Below are 19,041 nucleotides of genomic sequence, written 5' to 3' on the forward strand. Positions count from 1 at the left end.
TTCTTTAAATGGTGATAGCGGCTTGTCCGTCTCTTTTAGTTGAGTTATTAATAGAAACTTAATAAAACTCTTTATTTTAACCATTTTGCCTCTGACTCCTTTTTCTGACCTGGACACTTTTTGTTACTTTTTCTCATCGCCTGGACCCTTTTAGCGTAACAGTTGGCAATAAAATATTTTGAGAGGAAAAATGTATTTGGTGTCATTTAGTAATTCATTTACAAAAAACAAGCGTAAATATTTCTGTGGTGTGTTTTCAGGGATGAAGGAAACTGCTCGTCCTTGATTTGTTATTTCTTAATTTATTACAACTGTTTCTGTAATTGTTTAACTTTGTAGAAGATTATGAAACTTACAAAAGTTTGCAGCAAATAGGGCTCCTATTTGTGAAAACAAAACAAAACAAACATTGAAGACCAAGAAATCAGCAGGAAGTCACAGAGTGACTGCAGCAGTTTCCTCTGTTTTCAGCTTGTGTTTCACTTTGGCCAACAAGCAGGAGCAGCCCAGAGCAGCTACATCAGGTCACAAAAGCATGTTTAGGCCACCAGGCTAAGGTGCTTAATTATTTTTAGTCTACTACTCACCATCATGATTCATTGTTTTAGGGGGAGAAAATCCCACAAAAAATTGTTTTGTTCAGTTGCAAAAAGAATAAAACAACAAAAAGCAAAGCAAAGAAAACATTAAATTATCACTTTCTAAACCATTCATTTTTTTAATATTTAAAATTACATAAGTTACCAATATTCTATTCTATTACATATTTGTTCTTTTATGCGACGTCTGTTTGTTTTTCTTTTGCTTTCAAGCCGAACATGACTCTACTCTCTGATTGGCCGAGCGGCCTGTCAATCTTTGACGTAGCGGCCAATGGCAGGAGCCGGCAGGCGATACAAACTAGCAGCCGCCATGTTGTGTCTCCGGGGGCCTCGAGGGACGTCCGGTAGTAAACAGTAGATGACGGTACCGCCTGTTCGGCAGCTCTCAGGAACGGGACCGCAGCTGGAAGCTATGAGTCGTCCGTCTTCAGCCGGAGGTGGGGGACTCGGGCCGGAAAAGCAGGCGGGGGAAGCACGGGGGAGCGGGAGGCGCCTCTGCTGCCGTAGCAGCAGCCGCCGGCGTGAGCTCCGTGGCCGGGTCGGGGTCTGTTCCCCCTTCCTCCACCGTGTCCATGCCGGCTACCGGCCTCGCCGGACAGTCCTCGGAGCTCACAGCGCTATTCGAGTGCCCGGTATGCTTCGACTACGTCCTGCCGCCTATCCTGCAGTGCCAGGCGGGTCACCTGGTCTGTAACCAGTGTCGTCAGAAGCTGAGCTGCTGCCCGACCTGCCGAGGCCCGCTCACCCCGAGCATCCGGAACCTGGCCATGGAGAAGGTGGCCTCCACACTGCCGTTCCCCTGCAAGGTAGACCCACAGACACACACCGGCTCAGCCGGTGCTCACACACTACTTCACAACTGTCTTCACTTCAGTTTGCGCACAACTTCCTCCACCGCACACCTGTCCTGCCATGTGACGTCACCAGAGCCAAACTCAGCCATAGAATTTCGATTTATTTTTCCAAGAAAACGTCTGACACGTGAAAACACGGTCAATGGATTTAAAGGTCAAAGGTTACTCCAGAAAATGGTGATTTTTTTTTTTTTTTTTTTAACTTGCTGAGTTCACTGTCTGTAGTAATAATCGGACGTTGAAGCATCAGTGCTTAGTTTACTGTTTGCAGTTAGCGAAGGAAACCATATTACAGAGTTTATTGTCTGTAATATAGAAGGAGTATTAGGGCGACATTAAGAAAACATATGATTGATCAATTTGAGAATAAAACTAAAATCTCAAGAAAAAAGTCAAATTAGTTGTTTCAAAGCAAACTGACAAATCCTCTAAAAAATAGCTTCATATCCTATCTTGTGATAACATACATCCTCTTTGTTGCAGGAGGGTGTAATCATCAATATCCTGGCATCAGTTCATTGCCATTTCATTCTTTACAAATTCGGCCAACTCTTCCATGATTGTGTGTTTGTTCTTTTGTTTGATTGTTTTTTCCTTAGGCAGCTGTCTGCACCATGTTTTCACCACCCTTATGTTCATCACTGCACTGTGTTCATGTGCTAAAGGAACTAAAACACATTTTAAAGTACAAATTTGCAAACTCATCTGGCTTTATTTTCAAAAAGATCATTTTTTTGTTAAAGTGGCCCTAATACTATTTCAGAGTAATACAGTGAGGAAAGTCCAGAGTCTGTGTTTAGTTCAGTAACAAGTGTAATAAACACAGTTCAGTTATGAGTCCACTGATTAATCAGGACTCGTCACTCTGCTGATTGTTTCCTCGGTTTGTCTAAAACCTGCAGATAAAAATGGACGACTGGTGTAATAATCCAAGGTGACTGTAGAATGAGAATTGTGACCAGGTTTTAAATAACATGTCCAACAAGTGTGCAGCTGTCCACATACCTTTGGCCTCGCAGCATGTCGACTGATAGGAGCGGTGGCTCTGGTTCCATTACACGCACATTAAAGTTGAATCGTGCCTCGGCAGCTGAGAACTCTAACCCTGAGGAGGAAGAGGAGGTCTAATAGGGACACAGTTTCCAACCTGCATATTACAGAAAGACTTGATACAAACTGAAAGTAAAGCGACTGGTGACAGGACAGACAGGACCCTCTGGTGGTGTTTTCATGCAGTGCACGTGACCTCAACAGAGTATGTCCCCAACAGTTTAGAGGAGAAAAATTAAGTTCAGTTTAATTTGAGCTTATTGAAGCTGTAGGTGAATATCATGCATAAAATTTGGCTGGTTGACCAGCGTTTCGTCATTATTTAGATTTCAACCCAGGAGAATCTCCTCAGTGTTCGTACACGCTTCGTCCTCCTGCCCTGTAATCATGTTGTCGTTATACCTCCTGCAGACAGCAGGTTCATGCTCGTTCGTTTCACTATCGCTGTTAAAATATGAGTTTCTGTTGTGATGATCTTCCTCATCTACTGCTTCTTGGTAAGTGTCTGCAGTTCTGACTGACTGGATTTTCAGGCTGGTGTAGATGTCAGCCATACAAATCATTTGGTCACAAATTTTGGGGTTTTTTTCAGGAGAGGTTTGTGTTTTGAAAAGGACAAAAATTCTACGTAGGACCCAGTATTTACTGAGCTGTACTCCACAGTAGGAGGAAAAACTGCAGCCTTTATGAGGCAGAGAGGACATGAAACTACATCTAAAGGCTGATTTACACCACTGAGTCCTGCTCTCACAGACTGACATGTTACACTGTCTGTGAAGCCGGATTTAAGAAATAAGTGCTTAAAGTTTTTAAAACATGTTTGGTGCCGTCTTCTGTCCGTGCAGAACGTGACGTCATGTGGTTGGCTGAATGGTTGTGGCTAATAGACTAACATTAGTTTATGTTAGCTAGTGACAGAATCGATAACTCTGAGAAAAAAATAGGGACGCTGAAACTAAACATCAGTTTAAGTCAAGTCGAGTTTTATTGTCAACCCAACAAAATACACTCAGGTGTACAGTGGGACGAAATATCGTCGTCGTGGATCAGAGGTGCAAAGTGTAAAAATAAAATGAAAAAATCAACTCAAATATACAGAAATAAGATAAACTAAGAATAAGTACAACAGTGTTGTACTTGAATGGAAACAGAGTAAGAATAGAAAAGAATGAGAATAAATAAATAGCATTAAATAAATAGCATGCGCTATTCTGTTTGACTCTGTCTGTATAAGTATTGGGAGTGAGAGGAGAGTGTGGTCCAAGAAGTTTGTGGAGAAGAGAGTGCAGCGTGGATGGGGGGGCAGCATGGTGCTCGGGAGCAGGACTGCTCCTGATGCTGCAGAGTCGTCTTCTGGATTGAAGAGGAGTAAACAGCTGGTAGGAGGGGTGATGCGGGTCAGCGAAGATGCTATTGGCTTTCTGAATGCAGCATGAGGCGTAAACATCCTGTAGTCTGGGTAGAGAACTGCCAGTAATGCGCTCAGCGGTCCGCACAATCCTCTGGAGGGCTCTGCAGTCGGACCGTGGCAGTTTCCATACCAGACTGTGATGCGCTCTATGTTGCCTCTGTGGAAGGTGTTAAGGATGGGTTTGGGGAGGCGAAACCTTTCTCAGGAAGTGCAGTCGCTGCTGACCTCTTTTTGTTACTGTTTTGGTGTTGCTGGTCCTCTGTGATGTGAACACTGAGGAATCTGGTGCTCTTCACTCGCTCTACTGTGACACCAGCAATGCTGAGCGGGAGATGAACAGCCTTGGTCTTCCTAAAGTCAACTATCTGTACCCTCTGTACCCTCAAACACACAATAATAACATGGACTGAACCACCACTCACAACCACTAGCACTTTATATAGCCTCTGTAGAAATTATCCACATATCTCACTTATCGTAACTGCACTACTGTGTAGTTCTGTGTAAATAATCATTCTGTACATACAATAATTGTTAATCCTACAACTGTTTATAACTTGCATAGTTCACATTTCTGTATAACTGTATAACTCATATTTCTGTATAGTTTTTCATATTTATATCCTGTTCATAGCCTGTACATACTTATAGTTATAGCATATTCATAACATATTTCATACCGTGTACATTATAACATACCATAATAGACCCATTTCTGTAATATACTTACATATCTATATTATTGCTAATATATATTGTAATATATCTATATCACGGCTAAAGCACTTCTGGATGGATGCAAACTGCATTTCGTTGCCCTGTACCTGTGCATGTGCAATGACAATAAAGTTGAATTCTATTCTATTCTATTCTATTCTATTCTATTCTATTCTATCAGCTCTTTTGTTTTGTCAACATTGAGACTTGACAAAACAAACATTGAGATTATTGTCCTTGCACCAAAGTGCCAGCGGTTGCACATCGTGTCTGTAAGCAGCATCATCGTCCCTGATGAGTCCCACCACTGTGGTGTCATCTGCAGACTTGATAATGTGGGTTGTGTTGGAGCTGGAGGTGCAGTCGTGGATCAGCAGCGTGAAGAGTAGCGGGCTGGATCTTGATGTAACTCAGGACTAGTTGCTCGAAGCACTTCATGATGATTGGAATAAGTGCTACTGGGGGCTAGTCTTTGAGCTCCGAGGCTGTAGCTGTCTTTGGTACAGGTCTGATGGTGGGGGTTTTAAGGCACTGTGGCACAACAGCCTGGCTCAGGAAGTATGTTGATGATGTCCACTAGGACATCAGTCAACTGGTCAACACAGGCTCTGAGCAGACGTCCAGTTATATTATCTGGTTCAGCAGCTTTGTGTGGGTTGGCTTAAGCAAGAGTCCTTCTCACTCTGGCCGTGGACAGCACTTGGTTGTCTGTCGAGGGGGTGGTTTTCCATGCTTGCTCATTGTTTTGGGTCCCAAACCTGGCATCGAATGTGTTAAGTGCGCCTGGCAGAGAGGTGTCTTTAACACACATACACGGTGGGGCTTTGTAATCCCTGATGGGTTGGATGCCCTGCCACGTGACAGCCATCGGGACTCGCTGTGATACAAAACGGCTGTGTGCCAAAAAAATCCAGGCTTTCACAGGTCGTGTTTTGATGTAGTTGAATGTGCCAATGACATCAGTTATTACGTCACTCAGCTGTTTAGACGCCAGTGCTTCGCGGTGTATCATACAGTGCGTCCACTGCACATTGGGGGAGACACGCTTGATGAGCGCTTGCAGTCCTCCTCGTTCCCCAGCCATAGCCTGCGCCCCATCTGTGCAGATCCCCACACAGTCCTCCCATTTCAGGTCGGCCTCTTTCAAGTAGGAGTCAGTGATTTTAAACAGTTCCTCTGCGGTGGCTCTGGCAGGAACTTGTTTGCAGGAAAGTAATTCCTCCCTCGTCTCATCTCCATCAATGCATCTGACATACGTTATCAGTAAGCAGTCTTTGTTACTATCAGTGTCTTCATCCATCTGCAGAGAAAAGCTGCTGTCACGCACCTTATCATTAAGCTGCTCCTCTATGTCCTTTGACATATCATAAATGCGCCTCTCAATGGTATTATTGGACAGAGGAATAGCCCGTAGTTTGCTGGCTGCTGTGTCGTCAGTCATAGTTGAAACCAGATCCATAGCACAGGGAAGTATTAATTCCTCTGCAATTGTGTGCGGCTTTTTACACTGAGCCACTCGGTAGGCAACTTTATAGGAGCTGAGGAGAGCATTGGCCGAAACAGATGCAGCTTTAGTAAAGAGACACTGTTGACCACGACAATTTAGAAGTTTTTGTCTGAAAAGGTCCACTGATTTGTCTTTGTGCTCTGGATGTTTTGTCTCTAAGTGGCGTCTTAGCTTGTTAGGCTTTAAACTGTCACAAGCTAGCACTTTAAGACAGACAACACACTGCGGCCTCTCCTCATTACTCACCATTGTGCAGGTGAAGCCAAGCGCAAGATGTGCTTCATCATGTTTTCTGCTTTTTGGCTTGGAAGGAAGTGGGTTTGTACGCATATTTGGTGATGCTTCATCTTCTGCTTTTCGTTTGTGTGCGAGCCCGGTCAAAAACCTGTCCATTATGTTAGCAGAGTTCTTTTTTTTTTTCTTTTTTTTTTGTGTAATGCATACCGCGGCCCCCCTGCAATTGTTCAACTTTGATTGTTGCATGCGCGAGTAGGGCAGGGCAATGTGGCCAAAAATATTTTTCACGATATATATTTGAGAATTTGCGATATAACTAATGATATAACTGACGCGAGAACTCCACAACTTTATTAGTGCACAAAACCCCATCAATGTATTTTTTTATTTAAACAAACAGCTGTTTTTGTTTCTTGCTGACAGTTTAACCAAAAGGCATTTCCAGTGGAAACTGGCCGACATATCCTGAGCATATCCATGTATAATATCCACTAAACTTAAAAAGAGGTTATACACACACAATACGGTAATATTATGTTGAAGCACGCATGCGCGTTTTACCCATATTGGCTTCCTGTTAGAATCTTAGAATATAAAGCTCCTTGAGGAAACTGCTTTTGTCATCCGTTGCTATATAAATAAAATTGAATATAAATGATTTTATTTCTAAATTCACAACAAAACAAAAGAGTGAAGACACAGAGGTCCTGTGTTTGGTCTCACACGCAGACACACACAGACACGTGCGCACACACACACACACACACACACACACACACACACAGACACAGTGTGCATGCAGAGCAGTGCTGACAGATGCTTGGAGGAGGAGGATGGCACTCGGTTAAGCCATACTCCCCTTTTATTCTCTCTCTATCATGTTTCTGTTTCCCCGCCCCCACTGTGTGTGTGTGAGAGTGTGCGCACACGCTGCGGTGTGTCGGTGTCGGTTGGAGGACACGTTTTTCTGCTGCTCAGACAGTCAGAGGGAGAGCTCGGTCGAGAGACATTCACTGAAAACCAGAAACGGTGAGCGAGTGTGTGTCGGTGTTATTCACTGCTGGTCGGTCAGACGGACGCCACACAGCTCACACTCAGTGTGTGTGTTAGGCCCTGCGTGTTTTGTTTTTTCGTCACCACAGAAGAAGAAAACAGCTGCCTGTTGTTGTTTTCTGCTGCTGCTGCAGTAGGAGAGGGAGAGCGGGTGAGCGAGGTTCAGCTGCATTACGGCTGCGTCTGTTTGATCCAACAGGTTCTGGTACGTTTACCAATCGATTATCGATTGATTTGATGAGTCGTCAGGTTTGCTTGAACTGATGTCGATGTTTTAAAGCCTGACCTGGAGACGAATGCTTTCAGCTGATCAGAAAAATGTTTTTGTTTGTCAAATAATCGATTACCTGATTCATGTTGTTGGTGCAGCAGCTGTGGGTCTGATCTGATTGATTAATCTGCCAGTTATTTTCCTGATTAATTCAAATGATAATAAAAATGTCCACAGTGGAGCAGCAACTATAAGTATTTGATTGTCGACTGTATTACTGCTTGTTGCTCTTCAAGCCAAAAAGAGCCAATAGAGAATATTTCTACTTCTTTCTCCCATGTTAGAGACTTTTCACTGTTTTATGTTGTTTTTTCAGTCAAACATTATTTGTAAAGCATTTGTGGTTCGACTCGGACGCTCAGTGTTTCCACAAACGATAGGAAAAAAACTGCCAAATTTACAGCCAACAGTTAAATTATGAACACAGATGAAGCACACTGAGAAGGCTGTTAGTGTGAATTGGCATATAATAAATAAATGAAACATATAAATAAAACTAAACTGAATAAAGTTCATCTACATTAGATGGAAAAACAGTGTGTTTCCTAATGGGTCCCCACATGTTTTGGTTTGGATCGTTCTCCACTTTATCTGGACTTGGGACCGGCACTCGGAGTAGTCTCGTGACCCTGATCTTGTATTTGTGTCCCGGTCTCAAACTGGGGAGCGTTGGCATGCACAGTGAATGTGTTAATCACTATAAGATAAGATAACCTTTTATTATTCCCACACGTTGGAAATTTGTAGCAAATAAAACAGCTTCATTCAAAAATGCTGTGAAATCACTGAGTGTCTTTGGGCAGTTTGAAGTTTAAACCCAGACGATGAAACGTGAAAATATTTGGCAGATTAATTAACAAACATTCACACTGAACCAGAGGGTGGCGCTGCTTAAACAAAGGCTACGTTCACACTGCAGGCGAAAGCGCATCAAATCCGATTTTTTTGCCCCTATGCGACCCATATCCGATCATGGTCTGACAGTGTGAACGGCACAAATCCGATATTTTCAAATCCGATCTGGGTCACTTTCGTATGTGGTACTGAATCCGATACATATCCGATGTTTTAGAAAGCGACTGCTGTTTGAACGGTCATGTCGCATTAAATCAGTCTTTTACGTCACTGACACAAGACAGACGCCAATTATCAGCACCGGAGAAGACATCGCGAACGCTTCCTGGCCATCCAGTGTAGATGTCAGTGAAACTGTTGGGAAGACAACGTGAACATTTTATTTGTACTGTGTAATCTGCAGATTCTGACAGAAATCTGCAGATTATCCTTTAAAGCACCGCTCCTCTAAAACAGCAGTAAGGATCATTTTTAGGTTATTTACATTATTATGTAAATGACAAAATAACTTAAAGCAAAAATTGGGAAACGTAAAGTCCGAAGTCTTTATATTAAGGACCATCAGTCAAACAATACTGTTTGCTCTGGGTCTAAACAGAGCGAGTTGTGTGTGACGTCTTCTTTTGCGCATGCGGGCCGCTTTGACCGTTCACACTAGAGCGCGTTTGCTGTTGCATTTTATTTGTAGTGTGAACAAGCAGACAAAAAAATCGGATTTGATCAAAAAATCGGAATTGAGCATTAAGACCTGCAGTGTGAACGTAGCCAAATTGTGGAGTAGCTGACGTGTGACGTTGGACATCAAACATTTTTATTTTAAAATATTTACAAGTTTCAGAATCAACAAAGCTCATGTTCAGACCCTCTCAAACTTGGAGACTAAACCTGTGTTTTGAGTCATGGCTGTGCTACGATTTCAACACAAAAACAACAACAGTAAACGAAAACGGTGCCTAACTGACTCTAATAAAAAGAAAAAATGTTGGTTTGTTACATCCTGACGTCTCAGTGTTGTTGTTTTGGCCCCTGCCATGTTAATCTGTATTTGGACAACAGGGTGGATTGTTAAGTTAGCAACTAACGTTAGCTAGCCTGACTGTAAAGGTGCCTCTCAGACGCATGGATACCTGCTAATTAATGCTCGGATACTGTAGAATTTCACTCACCAAATCTAGTAGAACTGGCCTCACACAGGCCTATTGTTGCATTAAAAATGCTCAAATACACTCACACAGCACAGACATGCACCAGAGGTCCAGTCCATGGATTCTGCAATTAGCTGAGGTGAAGCCTAGCAGCAGCTAGCACCTGTCTCATTGTCCACCTGTCAGACAACTTGAAGTCTGAATACAGTTAGCGATAAAGACCTGAAGTGTTTCTGCAGCAGGCTGTTTGTATATGTTTATTTCTGCTGTAAAGTTGGAGTCTATCGAGATCGGCAGCATCGCTGTAGTCGGCCTGTCACTGTGATTTTTGCTAATTTACTGCTGGCAGTAAATGGTAGATATTCACAGACCAAGTTATTTCTTTTTGTTCTTTGGTAAATCACAACAAAAACAGCCCAAACTGTCATCAACATCATCATGAAAATCACTCAAATTTTTATTTTAAATAGCAATATGGGGCCATAAACTCACACATGGTGCATGCAGTGAAGGCTAACCCTGCTCAGGCTCAGGTTTCCACACAGATTCCTCACAGTGAGAACTAAACCGTGGAAGCAGCTTCCCAAATATGGGCCCAAAATGTGGTCATAAATATTTTGTACTTGTAAATCAGGATTTGTATGTGTAAAAAGAATTTGTGTGTGTGTAAAAAAGATTTGTGTGTGGACTTAGCCAAAAAAAACACCTGCAAGTTACAAGTATGAATTTTGACCCTATTTTTCTTCCTTTCATCTGATTGGTCAATGTCATGTCAATCACAAATGTAACAATCCAATCAGAGAACAGATGGGTTTGGCTGTCGGAGGGGCGCTTTTTTGAACTGCAAATTCTTTTTACACATACAAATCCTGATTTACAAGTACAAAATATTTATGACCACATTTTGAGCCCATACCCAAACCAAAGGATACTGAAGCCCACTTTACAGTCACAGATGGGGGTTTGAGTCTGAACATGAGATTTGTGGACAATCAGAAAAATATTTGTATGAAAAAAATGTCCCCATCATTGAATCCAACTAACATGAGGTGGTTTCATTTATCAACTTTGTTGATAATTAATAGGGCTGTGCGATATGACCAAAATCTCATAAGATAAGATAAGATAACCTTTATTAGTCCCACAGGTGGGAAATTTGTTTTGTCACAGCAGGAAGTGGACAGTGCAAAAGTTATGAAGCAAAAATTACAATAAAATAAAAAATAAAATAAGAATAAATACAGTACACAACTGTACAGAATAGAATAAAATAAAATACTATATAGAGTAGAATAAAATAGAATAAAATATACAATAAGATAAAAATAGAATACAAATGCTTTATACAACTGAGTAAAAATACAACGATGCCAGAAAAGATTATTGCACATTAGTGCATATCCCGATATAAGAATTCTGTCGTCCCGATAACGATATAAATCACAAAAATGTAACATTTTCTGTAAATTCTGTGAATCTCGGGCAGCTCGACTTGCGGAAAGTGTTTCCAGCTGGGCGTCATGTAGCTGGAGTCGAGTGTTTTAACTGATGCATGAAACGATACATTTTTAGACATAAGTTGTAACGGCCGCCGTTTTCTTTGAGTATTTATTACATGGCGTGCTGCGGGGAAAAGCCTGTTCTAACGTTTGAGTCTAAGGTTTGTTTTTTAACACCTGACGGCTCTTTTTTGCTTCTCATCCGTAAACACTCTGCATCTTTCACGTGATTGGGTTTATTTTGAAAAGTCTCAACAGGATCTTGAGCTTTATTGTGAAGTGTTTATGTGGAACATAAACAAGCGGACACGCGATGGTGTTACCGTCGTTGTTGCTAATGACAACGCATAAAAACAAGCACTTGTCCGTCCGTAATGTGGTTATATTAAATATAAGAGAGAGAGAGAAATTAAGAAATTAATATAGCCACTACAGTGACCATCAAAATAATGAAAAAATATTGCCGTAAACAGTTTATTTTGCGACACCACGAAACAAACGATAGCGTAAAATGAAACGATAGACGTTTTTCTATCGTCATCCGATATATATCGTTATATCGAACAGCCCTAATAATTAATGGGGTTTTTTTTGTTTTATACTTTGAAATCTTTCACTGAGAAGAAAAAGCAAGATGTTTGAACCCATCAGGTTAATTTTATTTCATGCTCGTTTTTTTTCTAAACGCACCATTCTGTTAGAAAATGTACTGATTCATAGCTTTTCTCTGGCTTTGGATACTTAGTGTGAATATGAAGGTGCTCCTGTCCTGTAAGCATGCATTGAAACACAAACTCATTGTGTTTGGTTTGTTTTCAAGACTGAACCAGAAAATATTCAGTTTTCTCTCACAGAAGCCCAAAGAAACCTTAAAATATGAGCTGAACTGATCAACAACAAGTCAACAGTTACTAGAGTCGACTAATCAGTAAAATTGTTGCAGCTCTAGCCTGTGTCGATGCTGTGCCCGGCCTCCTGCCTACCGCTGCTCAGAGAGTTGGCTCAGTGGCGCTGCCTTCTGGGCTGGCATCACCGCCATGGGGTTGGTTCAGCTAGTGCCGCAGGGCTAACTGCTAACACCGTACAGCAGCAGCAGCATGGGTCAGAGGTCAGGGACAGAGCCCGTCGACCTGTGGGACGCACCAAACCCCTGCCGGGCAGTCAGGTGAGTCCTGAATGATGCTGGCGAATTTTAACGTATGACTGCATCAAAACAGATTTTCAGTTTATTTTTATTTTAGAACATGTCAATACATTTTGTTTACAGAGGCCCAGACATAACATAACATGTCTCGTGTTTTAAAGAGCACGAAAACTTTACACTGCCGTGAAGCTTTTGTCGAGTCTTGTTACGAATCAAACGCACCTCACTTAGTTCAGTTTGAGCCAACATGGCTGAAAGAGAAGCTCGATCTACAAGTTGCAGTGATGTTTGTTAGCTTCCAGCTGCCTCCGTTTCCATGTGTCTCCCACGTCGTAAACACAGTTCTCTGTATCACTGAGCTGCGTCTGCACAGATTTCCTCGCTCTGTGGTTGGATCCTGTGGCGTTGGTCGTCCTTTTTGTTGCAGTCTTGCTTCTTTTCGCCTTGAACTGTGAGCTCCAGTTCATGTGTTGCTTCACTGATCATGGTCGCAGAGTAAAGCAGGAAATACCAGCTGCAATGCAAAGGGTGAAGCAGGTGTTCATCTGAGGGACTGGGGCCTCGCTGCAGCAGCAGCTGAATTATGTCTTTGGCAAGTAAAGTATCTGCAGAGGTCCACCTTTTCATGTCAGAGCTAATACCAAACCAGTCGTATCGGTTTTTCCTCACAAGGTCTTAAAAAGACCACGAGCATCACCTGATACTGCAGTGTACTGAAGGTTACATCGGCCTACAGACCGACTGCTTCATTCGACTAAATATAAACTGCAAGTGAACTAAAGAGACACTTCCTTCAACCAGAGGCAGTAAGACTGTTTGAAAGTATCTGATAAGGCAGTGGGGGTTAGTTGATATGTATTAGCTTACTGCAAAGTTGAGGTTAAAAAAAAATGTGGTTGTCAGAAGTGGTGGTAGAGCAAAGGGGCTATCGCGTATGTCTTAGTTTAATAATAAGGTGAAAGGGGTCTCTTCTTAAATATGACTGCAGGTAGAGCTGGGCGATATATCGAGTTTTTTAAAAATATCGATATATTTTTATACGAGATATAAGATGTGACAATATCCTTTATATCGATATAGTCTATGTTACGTTATAATTATAGTTGCGGAGCCGCAAGTTTGCCTCTCTTTTGTCTTTACGCAACGTTACTCGACCTCGCCTCTCCTTCACTGAACACAACTCCCCCTCCTCCCCCATCGCTTCACCTGCAGGCAGCGACAAGTTGGACACGGCAAATCTCCGTTAATGAGTTACTGCGCATCGCCCCGTGCGTGGGGCTGGACGGCGTCAACGTGTTAACGAGCTTTCATTTTCTCAAAAGTTGACTGCGCGCCTTTTGTATGAATTCTGGTTGTGCTTGATGACCGCGAACCGATTTTATGTGATACACAGCGCTCAGCTATCTGTCAATAAATGTTTTAGTTCGACTTTGCTAAGCTACGGAGCTGCACCGCTTGATGGATTGTCGGAGCATTACGGCTACCGAGGAGTAGGGATGGGTATTGATAAGATTTTAACGATTCCGATTCCATTTTCGATTCTGTTTAACGATTCGATTCTCTTATCGATTCTTATTTTTAAAAAGGAGAACACTAAGGTCGATTAGCTTAGAATTTTGTTTTATATCTTCTCTCTGAACAAGATAGAAATTTAGGAGTAACATGGCCTTATAAACCCAACAGTGGGATCTTAAGAGATCCACAGCCTACGGCTCTTCAATGGGGTGTCACAGGGTCCCCGGGGAAAATTGTAAATGTAAAATAATAAAATAAATATTCTTCTGTAGCAATAACAAAGTATAACATAAATTATTCTGTAGCAATTACACAAGAATATCCAGTAATGTCCCTGCCTACAATTAAACACATTCACTTACCATCTGCTGTGGCAAACGGGTGCAAGGTTTTGACCACAAACTTAATCACTGCTCGGTGACATTCGGGCCTGAAAGGAGACGCTACCGGTAGACTGCAGCGACAACTGCCAGCGAGCGCCAGCCAGACTCTGTCTGTCTCATCATGGTCACCTAAATGCACAGTAATGGCAGGTTTTGTAATAAGGCAGATCGCGCTAACATAATATTCACTGTTAGTTGATTATTTACCTGCCGCATTAACGGGAGAGGACGTGCAAACGTTACCGCTGCTGCTGGGTTGAGATTCACGAGTCCAGAGCGGAATTAAAAACACGACATTCATTTAAGTTCATCGCGTGTTTGTGAGCAAATGCTTTTGCATATTCGTAGTGTTTCCTCCCTTAAATGAAATATCTACTTTGCAAGTATTGCAAGTTGCCCTGTTGTCATCCGTTCTGGTAAAGTATGACCAAACTTTTGAGCGTTTGAGCCGCTTAGGCGCCGTGTTTCCTGCCAGGTACGCTCCGACGCTCCGCAACGTGGTGACGTCATTCGGGGCGACTGGAATCGATAAGGGAATCGTTTGCAAAAATGGCAAATGATTCCAAGGAATTGAAACAGTGGGAACCGGTTCTCAACAAGAACCGGTTTTCGATACCCATCCCTACCGAGGAGCCTCGCGGAGTGATACGTACTGTGCTTCAACGTAATATTACCGTACTGTGTGTGTATAAGGACCATAAATGGCTCTTGTTCAGAGACATGGTTACGAAGCGGATTTCAAACTCCAGGCTGTCAGTCACGCAGTAGAAGTTGGGAACAGAGCAGCTGTGAAATCTGTCTTTGTTATTATGCTCAGCGTCTGTTAGTTTATATTTTGACTGCACAATTGTGAGCTCTTTGTTATGCACAAAAACAACATAGTTTTATTTTTAGAGCATCATTATTTAATAAATGCTCATAATTTATTTTTGAGTAGTTTTTTCATGTACATCTATGCTGTATGTTAATAAAAGTGCCTGTGTGACATCTGGGACACAGCTTTGACTAAGAACTCTCTTTTTGTTCTTACTTTATGGCTTTAAAAAATATCGAGATATGAATTTTGGGTCATATCGCCCAGCTCTAACTGTAGGTGTGCTGAGGGTTTACAATGTTTGAGCATGACTGCTTTAGGAGGCTTTATCAACATCTTAGGATGTGCCTGCATCTCTCAGATATTCACTGAGGTATATGCATTTTCATAACTTCTAAGATATGTGCAGAGTTTGATAAGCTTGAAGAGATGACTAAAAATAAACTAAGGGTCTAAAAATAGGCTTTGTTGAAATGGAGACACAAAAAAAGCCACCTTTTTTTGGCGAATTACAAATCGAGAGTTGGGGAAAGGAACATCTCGTATTCAGATGCCGTTCACTGTGCTCATATAATGTGCCTGTAATCACAAGCAGCATCCTCAGGCAGATGGTGAACAGCTGGCAGGAGAGAGGAATACCAAAACCATTAAACCAGTTTGAGATGTCATCGTCTCACCAATCCCACACAGAGCAGATTCATCAGACCTGCACAGGCTGAGCTGAAGCAGCAGCACAGCCAGGAAAGCACTCAGCTGAGCCCCAACACGATCAATACCAATCAGGCTGAGAGGATCGGGAGAGGGTGAGCGAGACACGCTGCTAAACGAGTTAGAGGTAAAGAAGCCTCCCTCCTCTGCAGTCAGTTAGGAACAAATGAGTCCAGTAAGTTTGACTGAGATCGATGATGAAATGAGGCTAATGGATGTGAAGATTTAGCTCCTCTTTCAAAAAAACCCAGCTTTGATGGTTTAGGGTGGAGTTTGATACCTCGGCTACACAGCAGAGCTGGTTTTCTGTTTTAAGGCTTACTGATAATCAAAAAATGACTCAGCAAATGATAAAAGCCTTTTTTAAGACCTCAAAGATGAAATTAATCAAACATAATGAGACACTTATTTAAACTGAACTGGGTGTAACAAAACACTTTTTGATTATTTATTAGCGGGTTATGGACCACAGGCTTGGATTGTCTCTATTTCAGCCTGACTGATTTCTATCGTTCTGTTATTTCAGATGTTCTCCAAAGAGTTGTTATAAATCAGCTCTGTGATCATCTGCAGAGAAATGATTAGCACAGAAACCGTGTTAGTGAAGGTTACCGATGATCTTCGTATGGCCTCTGTGCTTGTACTGTAAAAATGTTTACAGTGCATTATTTTACTACAGCTACCTGAGCGCATGTTGGCTTTAAAGGAAATGTGCTGGTTCGAATCGCATCTATTTATCTGCTTCACACACAAGTTGGTCGTGGTGTTCCACAGGGTTTTGTGCTTAGACCAACAGGTTTTTCATCATCCATGCTTCCCCTGTTAGAAAACACTGCATACATTTGTCTGTGAAGGTTCTCAGTCATCCAGGTCATCGTAGTCAAAGGAGTTTGACTACGTGCATACCCACCACGGAAGCAGTGGAGACTGTCAGAAAACGACTACAAGAAGACAGCTCCTTGGAAGACAGGACCAACTTCACACCCGATCAGATCTGCACACTGTTAGACCTCTGCCTTACCACAACATACTTCAAATACAACGAAGGCTTCTACAGACAAAAACATGGCTGTGCCATGGGCTCCCCTGTGTCACCTATTGTAGCCAACCTTTACATGGAGGAAGTGGAAAGAAAGGCTCTTGGCTCTATTAAAGGGAGAGTACCCAGCCACTGGTACAGATATGTAGACGACACCTGGGTCAAAATCAAGACACAAGAAGTGGAATCCTTCACTGCGCACATTAACGCCGTGGATAAAAACATCAAGTTCACCAGGGAAGACACAAAGGACAACTGTTTGCCTTTCCTGGACTGCGCTGTGCACATTGAAGAGAATGGCAACCTCAACATTGAAGTTTACCGGAAGCCCACACACACGGACCAGTATCTCCTCTTTGACTCCCATCACCCTCTGGAACACAAACTTGGAGTAATTAGGACCCTACACCACCGGGCAGAACATGTTCCCTCTAAGCCTGAAGGGAAAAAGAAGGAACACACACATGTAAAGGAAGCAATGAAAACATGCGGTTATCCTAACTGGGCGTTCATAAAGTCAGCAAAGAGGCACAGAAAAGAAGATCAGACACCAGCGAGGGAGGATAAGAAAGACAGACGCAACAACGTTGTCATCCCCTATGTAGCCGGTGTATCAGAGAAACTCAGGAGAGTTTTCTCCAAGCACGACATCCCAGTGTACTTCAGACCCAGCAACACACTCAGACACAAACTGGTTCACCCGAAAGACAAAACTCCAAAACACAGACTGAACAACGTGGTGTTTTCTGTGCAGTGCAGCGAGGAATGCCCAGACCTCTACATTGGAGAGACCAAACAGCCACTTCACAAGCGCATGGCACAACATAGAAGAGCCACCTCCACAGGACAAGACTCAGCAGTCCATCTGCATCTTAAGGATAAAGGTCACTCTTTCGAGGATGCCAATGTTCACATTTTGGACAGAGAGGACAGATGGTTTGAAAGAGGAGTGAAAGAGGCCATCTATGTCCACTGTGAGCGACCATCTTTGAACAGAGGCGGTGGTTTACGACACCAACTGTCTGCCATCTATAATCCAGTTTTGAGTTCCCTCCCCAGACGCCTTAACGCCCACTCACATCCTGGGCCATCTGACCTCAGGAATCCACATGACAAGGTGGGGCCAGGTTTCACAATGAGCACACCCGAAACCCTGGCTGATTAGGTCCCACACCCACTTTCACACCTTGGCGCATGTGATTAGAGGATCACCAGGGGGTCCTTTGTCCCTCCTTGGGGGGATACTCCCACTGGGTTTAAATCTGGGACTCTTGGCCATTTGACCTTAGAACTGAAGAAGCTTCTCGGATGAGAGGTGAAACGTCTTCAAGCAACTTAAAGAAGTCCAGACGCCTTTCTTTGCAAACTCCTTTGACTGCATACATTTGGTTTGCCCGTAATACCCAGTACTGTCATACTTTTAATTTCAGAGAAGCCGCTTCTTTAAACCCAACAATTTACTCTACAGTTTTGGTTGTTATGTAATATACAGATGTTGATTCATCAGATTCACAGCAGATTAATAGAGAGATCTTCACCGTGTGTTGGTCAGGACTGGGAGGTGTTTTCTGACAGCAGGTTGTGCCCCTCTGAGTCCTGATGAGACGCTGGACAGGTTTGTTCTAAATCCTCTGCTAAAACAATCTGGATAAGAGGATTCCTGCCTGCTGTGTATTTGGGACAAAGTGACAAAATGTTCTGACCTGTTCTAAATCGAACCCTGAAAATTGATCCTGGAAATGAGGTCATTGTTTTTAGTTCTGCTGATGTCTGTGTTTTGGCTTCAGGAGGTGGTGAAAATGTTTTCTGGCTTTTGGACAACAGATGAATATTCATAACAACATTTCCTTTTTTTGTAGTTTGTAGTTAATAAATCAAAATTTAAATAAAGTAATTATTCCAAATAAATAATCTAAACACAGAAAACACGAAGATCAACTCATGTCAGTTTATAAATTAGCTTTACAGGTTAATAATTCAGAGAGCTGCATTTGTTAAATCTGAACCAGCAGTTTGGTTTAATGAATAGAAGTCGGTTAATGTGGGCGTTATTTGTGTCTGCTGCCCTTTCCAGGAAGCCGCTGCTGCGTTTTGACCCGCAGATCGTAAATATTTAATCACTGAGTAAAGCTCCTGCTGGGGAGTGATCTAGGACTTCGCCTGCAGTGGCTTCATGCCTGCTAATACATTATTCTGATCATTAATACTGCCGAGGCTATTTTGTGTCCCTTGGTTAT

At 42.5% G+C, this 19,041-nt stretch overlaps 1 protein-coding gene across 1 annotated transcript in view; it reads left to right on the plus strand.

The window, feature by feature from the left end:
* The first annotated feature begins 331 nt into the window (after positions 1-331).
* The window catches only part of siah2l (seven in absentia homolog 2 (Drosophila)-like), a 30,414-nt gene continuing 11,704 nt past the window's right edge, over positions 332-19,041 (plus strand). Inside the window, 2 exon segments of the mRNA XM_003459533.4 lie at positions 332-1,070; positions 1,072-1,408. Of these exon segments, the coding sequence (XP_003459581.3) occupies positions 961-1,070; positions 1,072-1,408 (447 nt within the window). The 5' untranslated portion in view covers positions 332-960.

Source organism: Oreochromis niloticus, linkage group LG10, assembly GCF_001858045.2.
Source record: "Oreochromis niloticus isolate F11D_XX linkage group LG10, O_niloticus_UMD_NMBU, whole genome shotgun sequence".
Classification (NCBI taxonomy): domain Eukaryota; kingdom Metazoa; phylum Chordata; class Actinopteri; order Cichliformes; family Cichlidae; genus Oreochromis; species Oreochromis niloticus.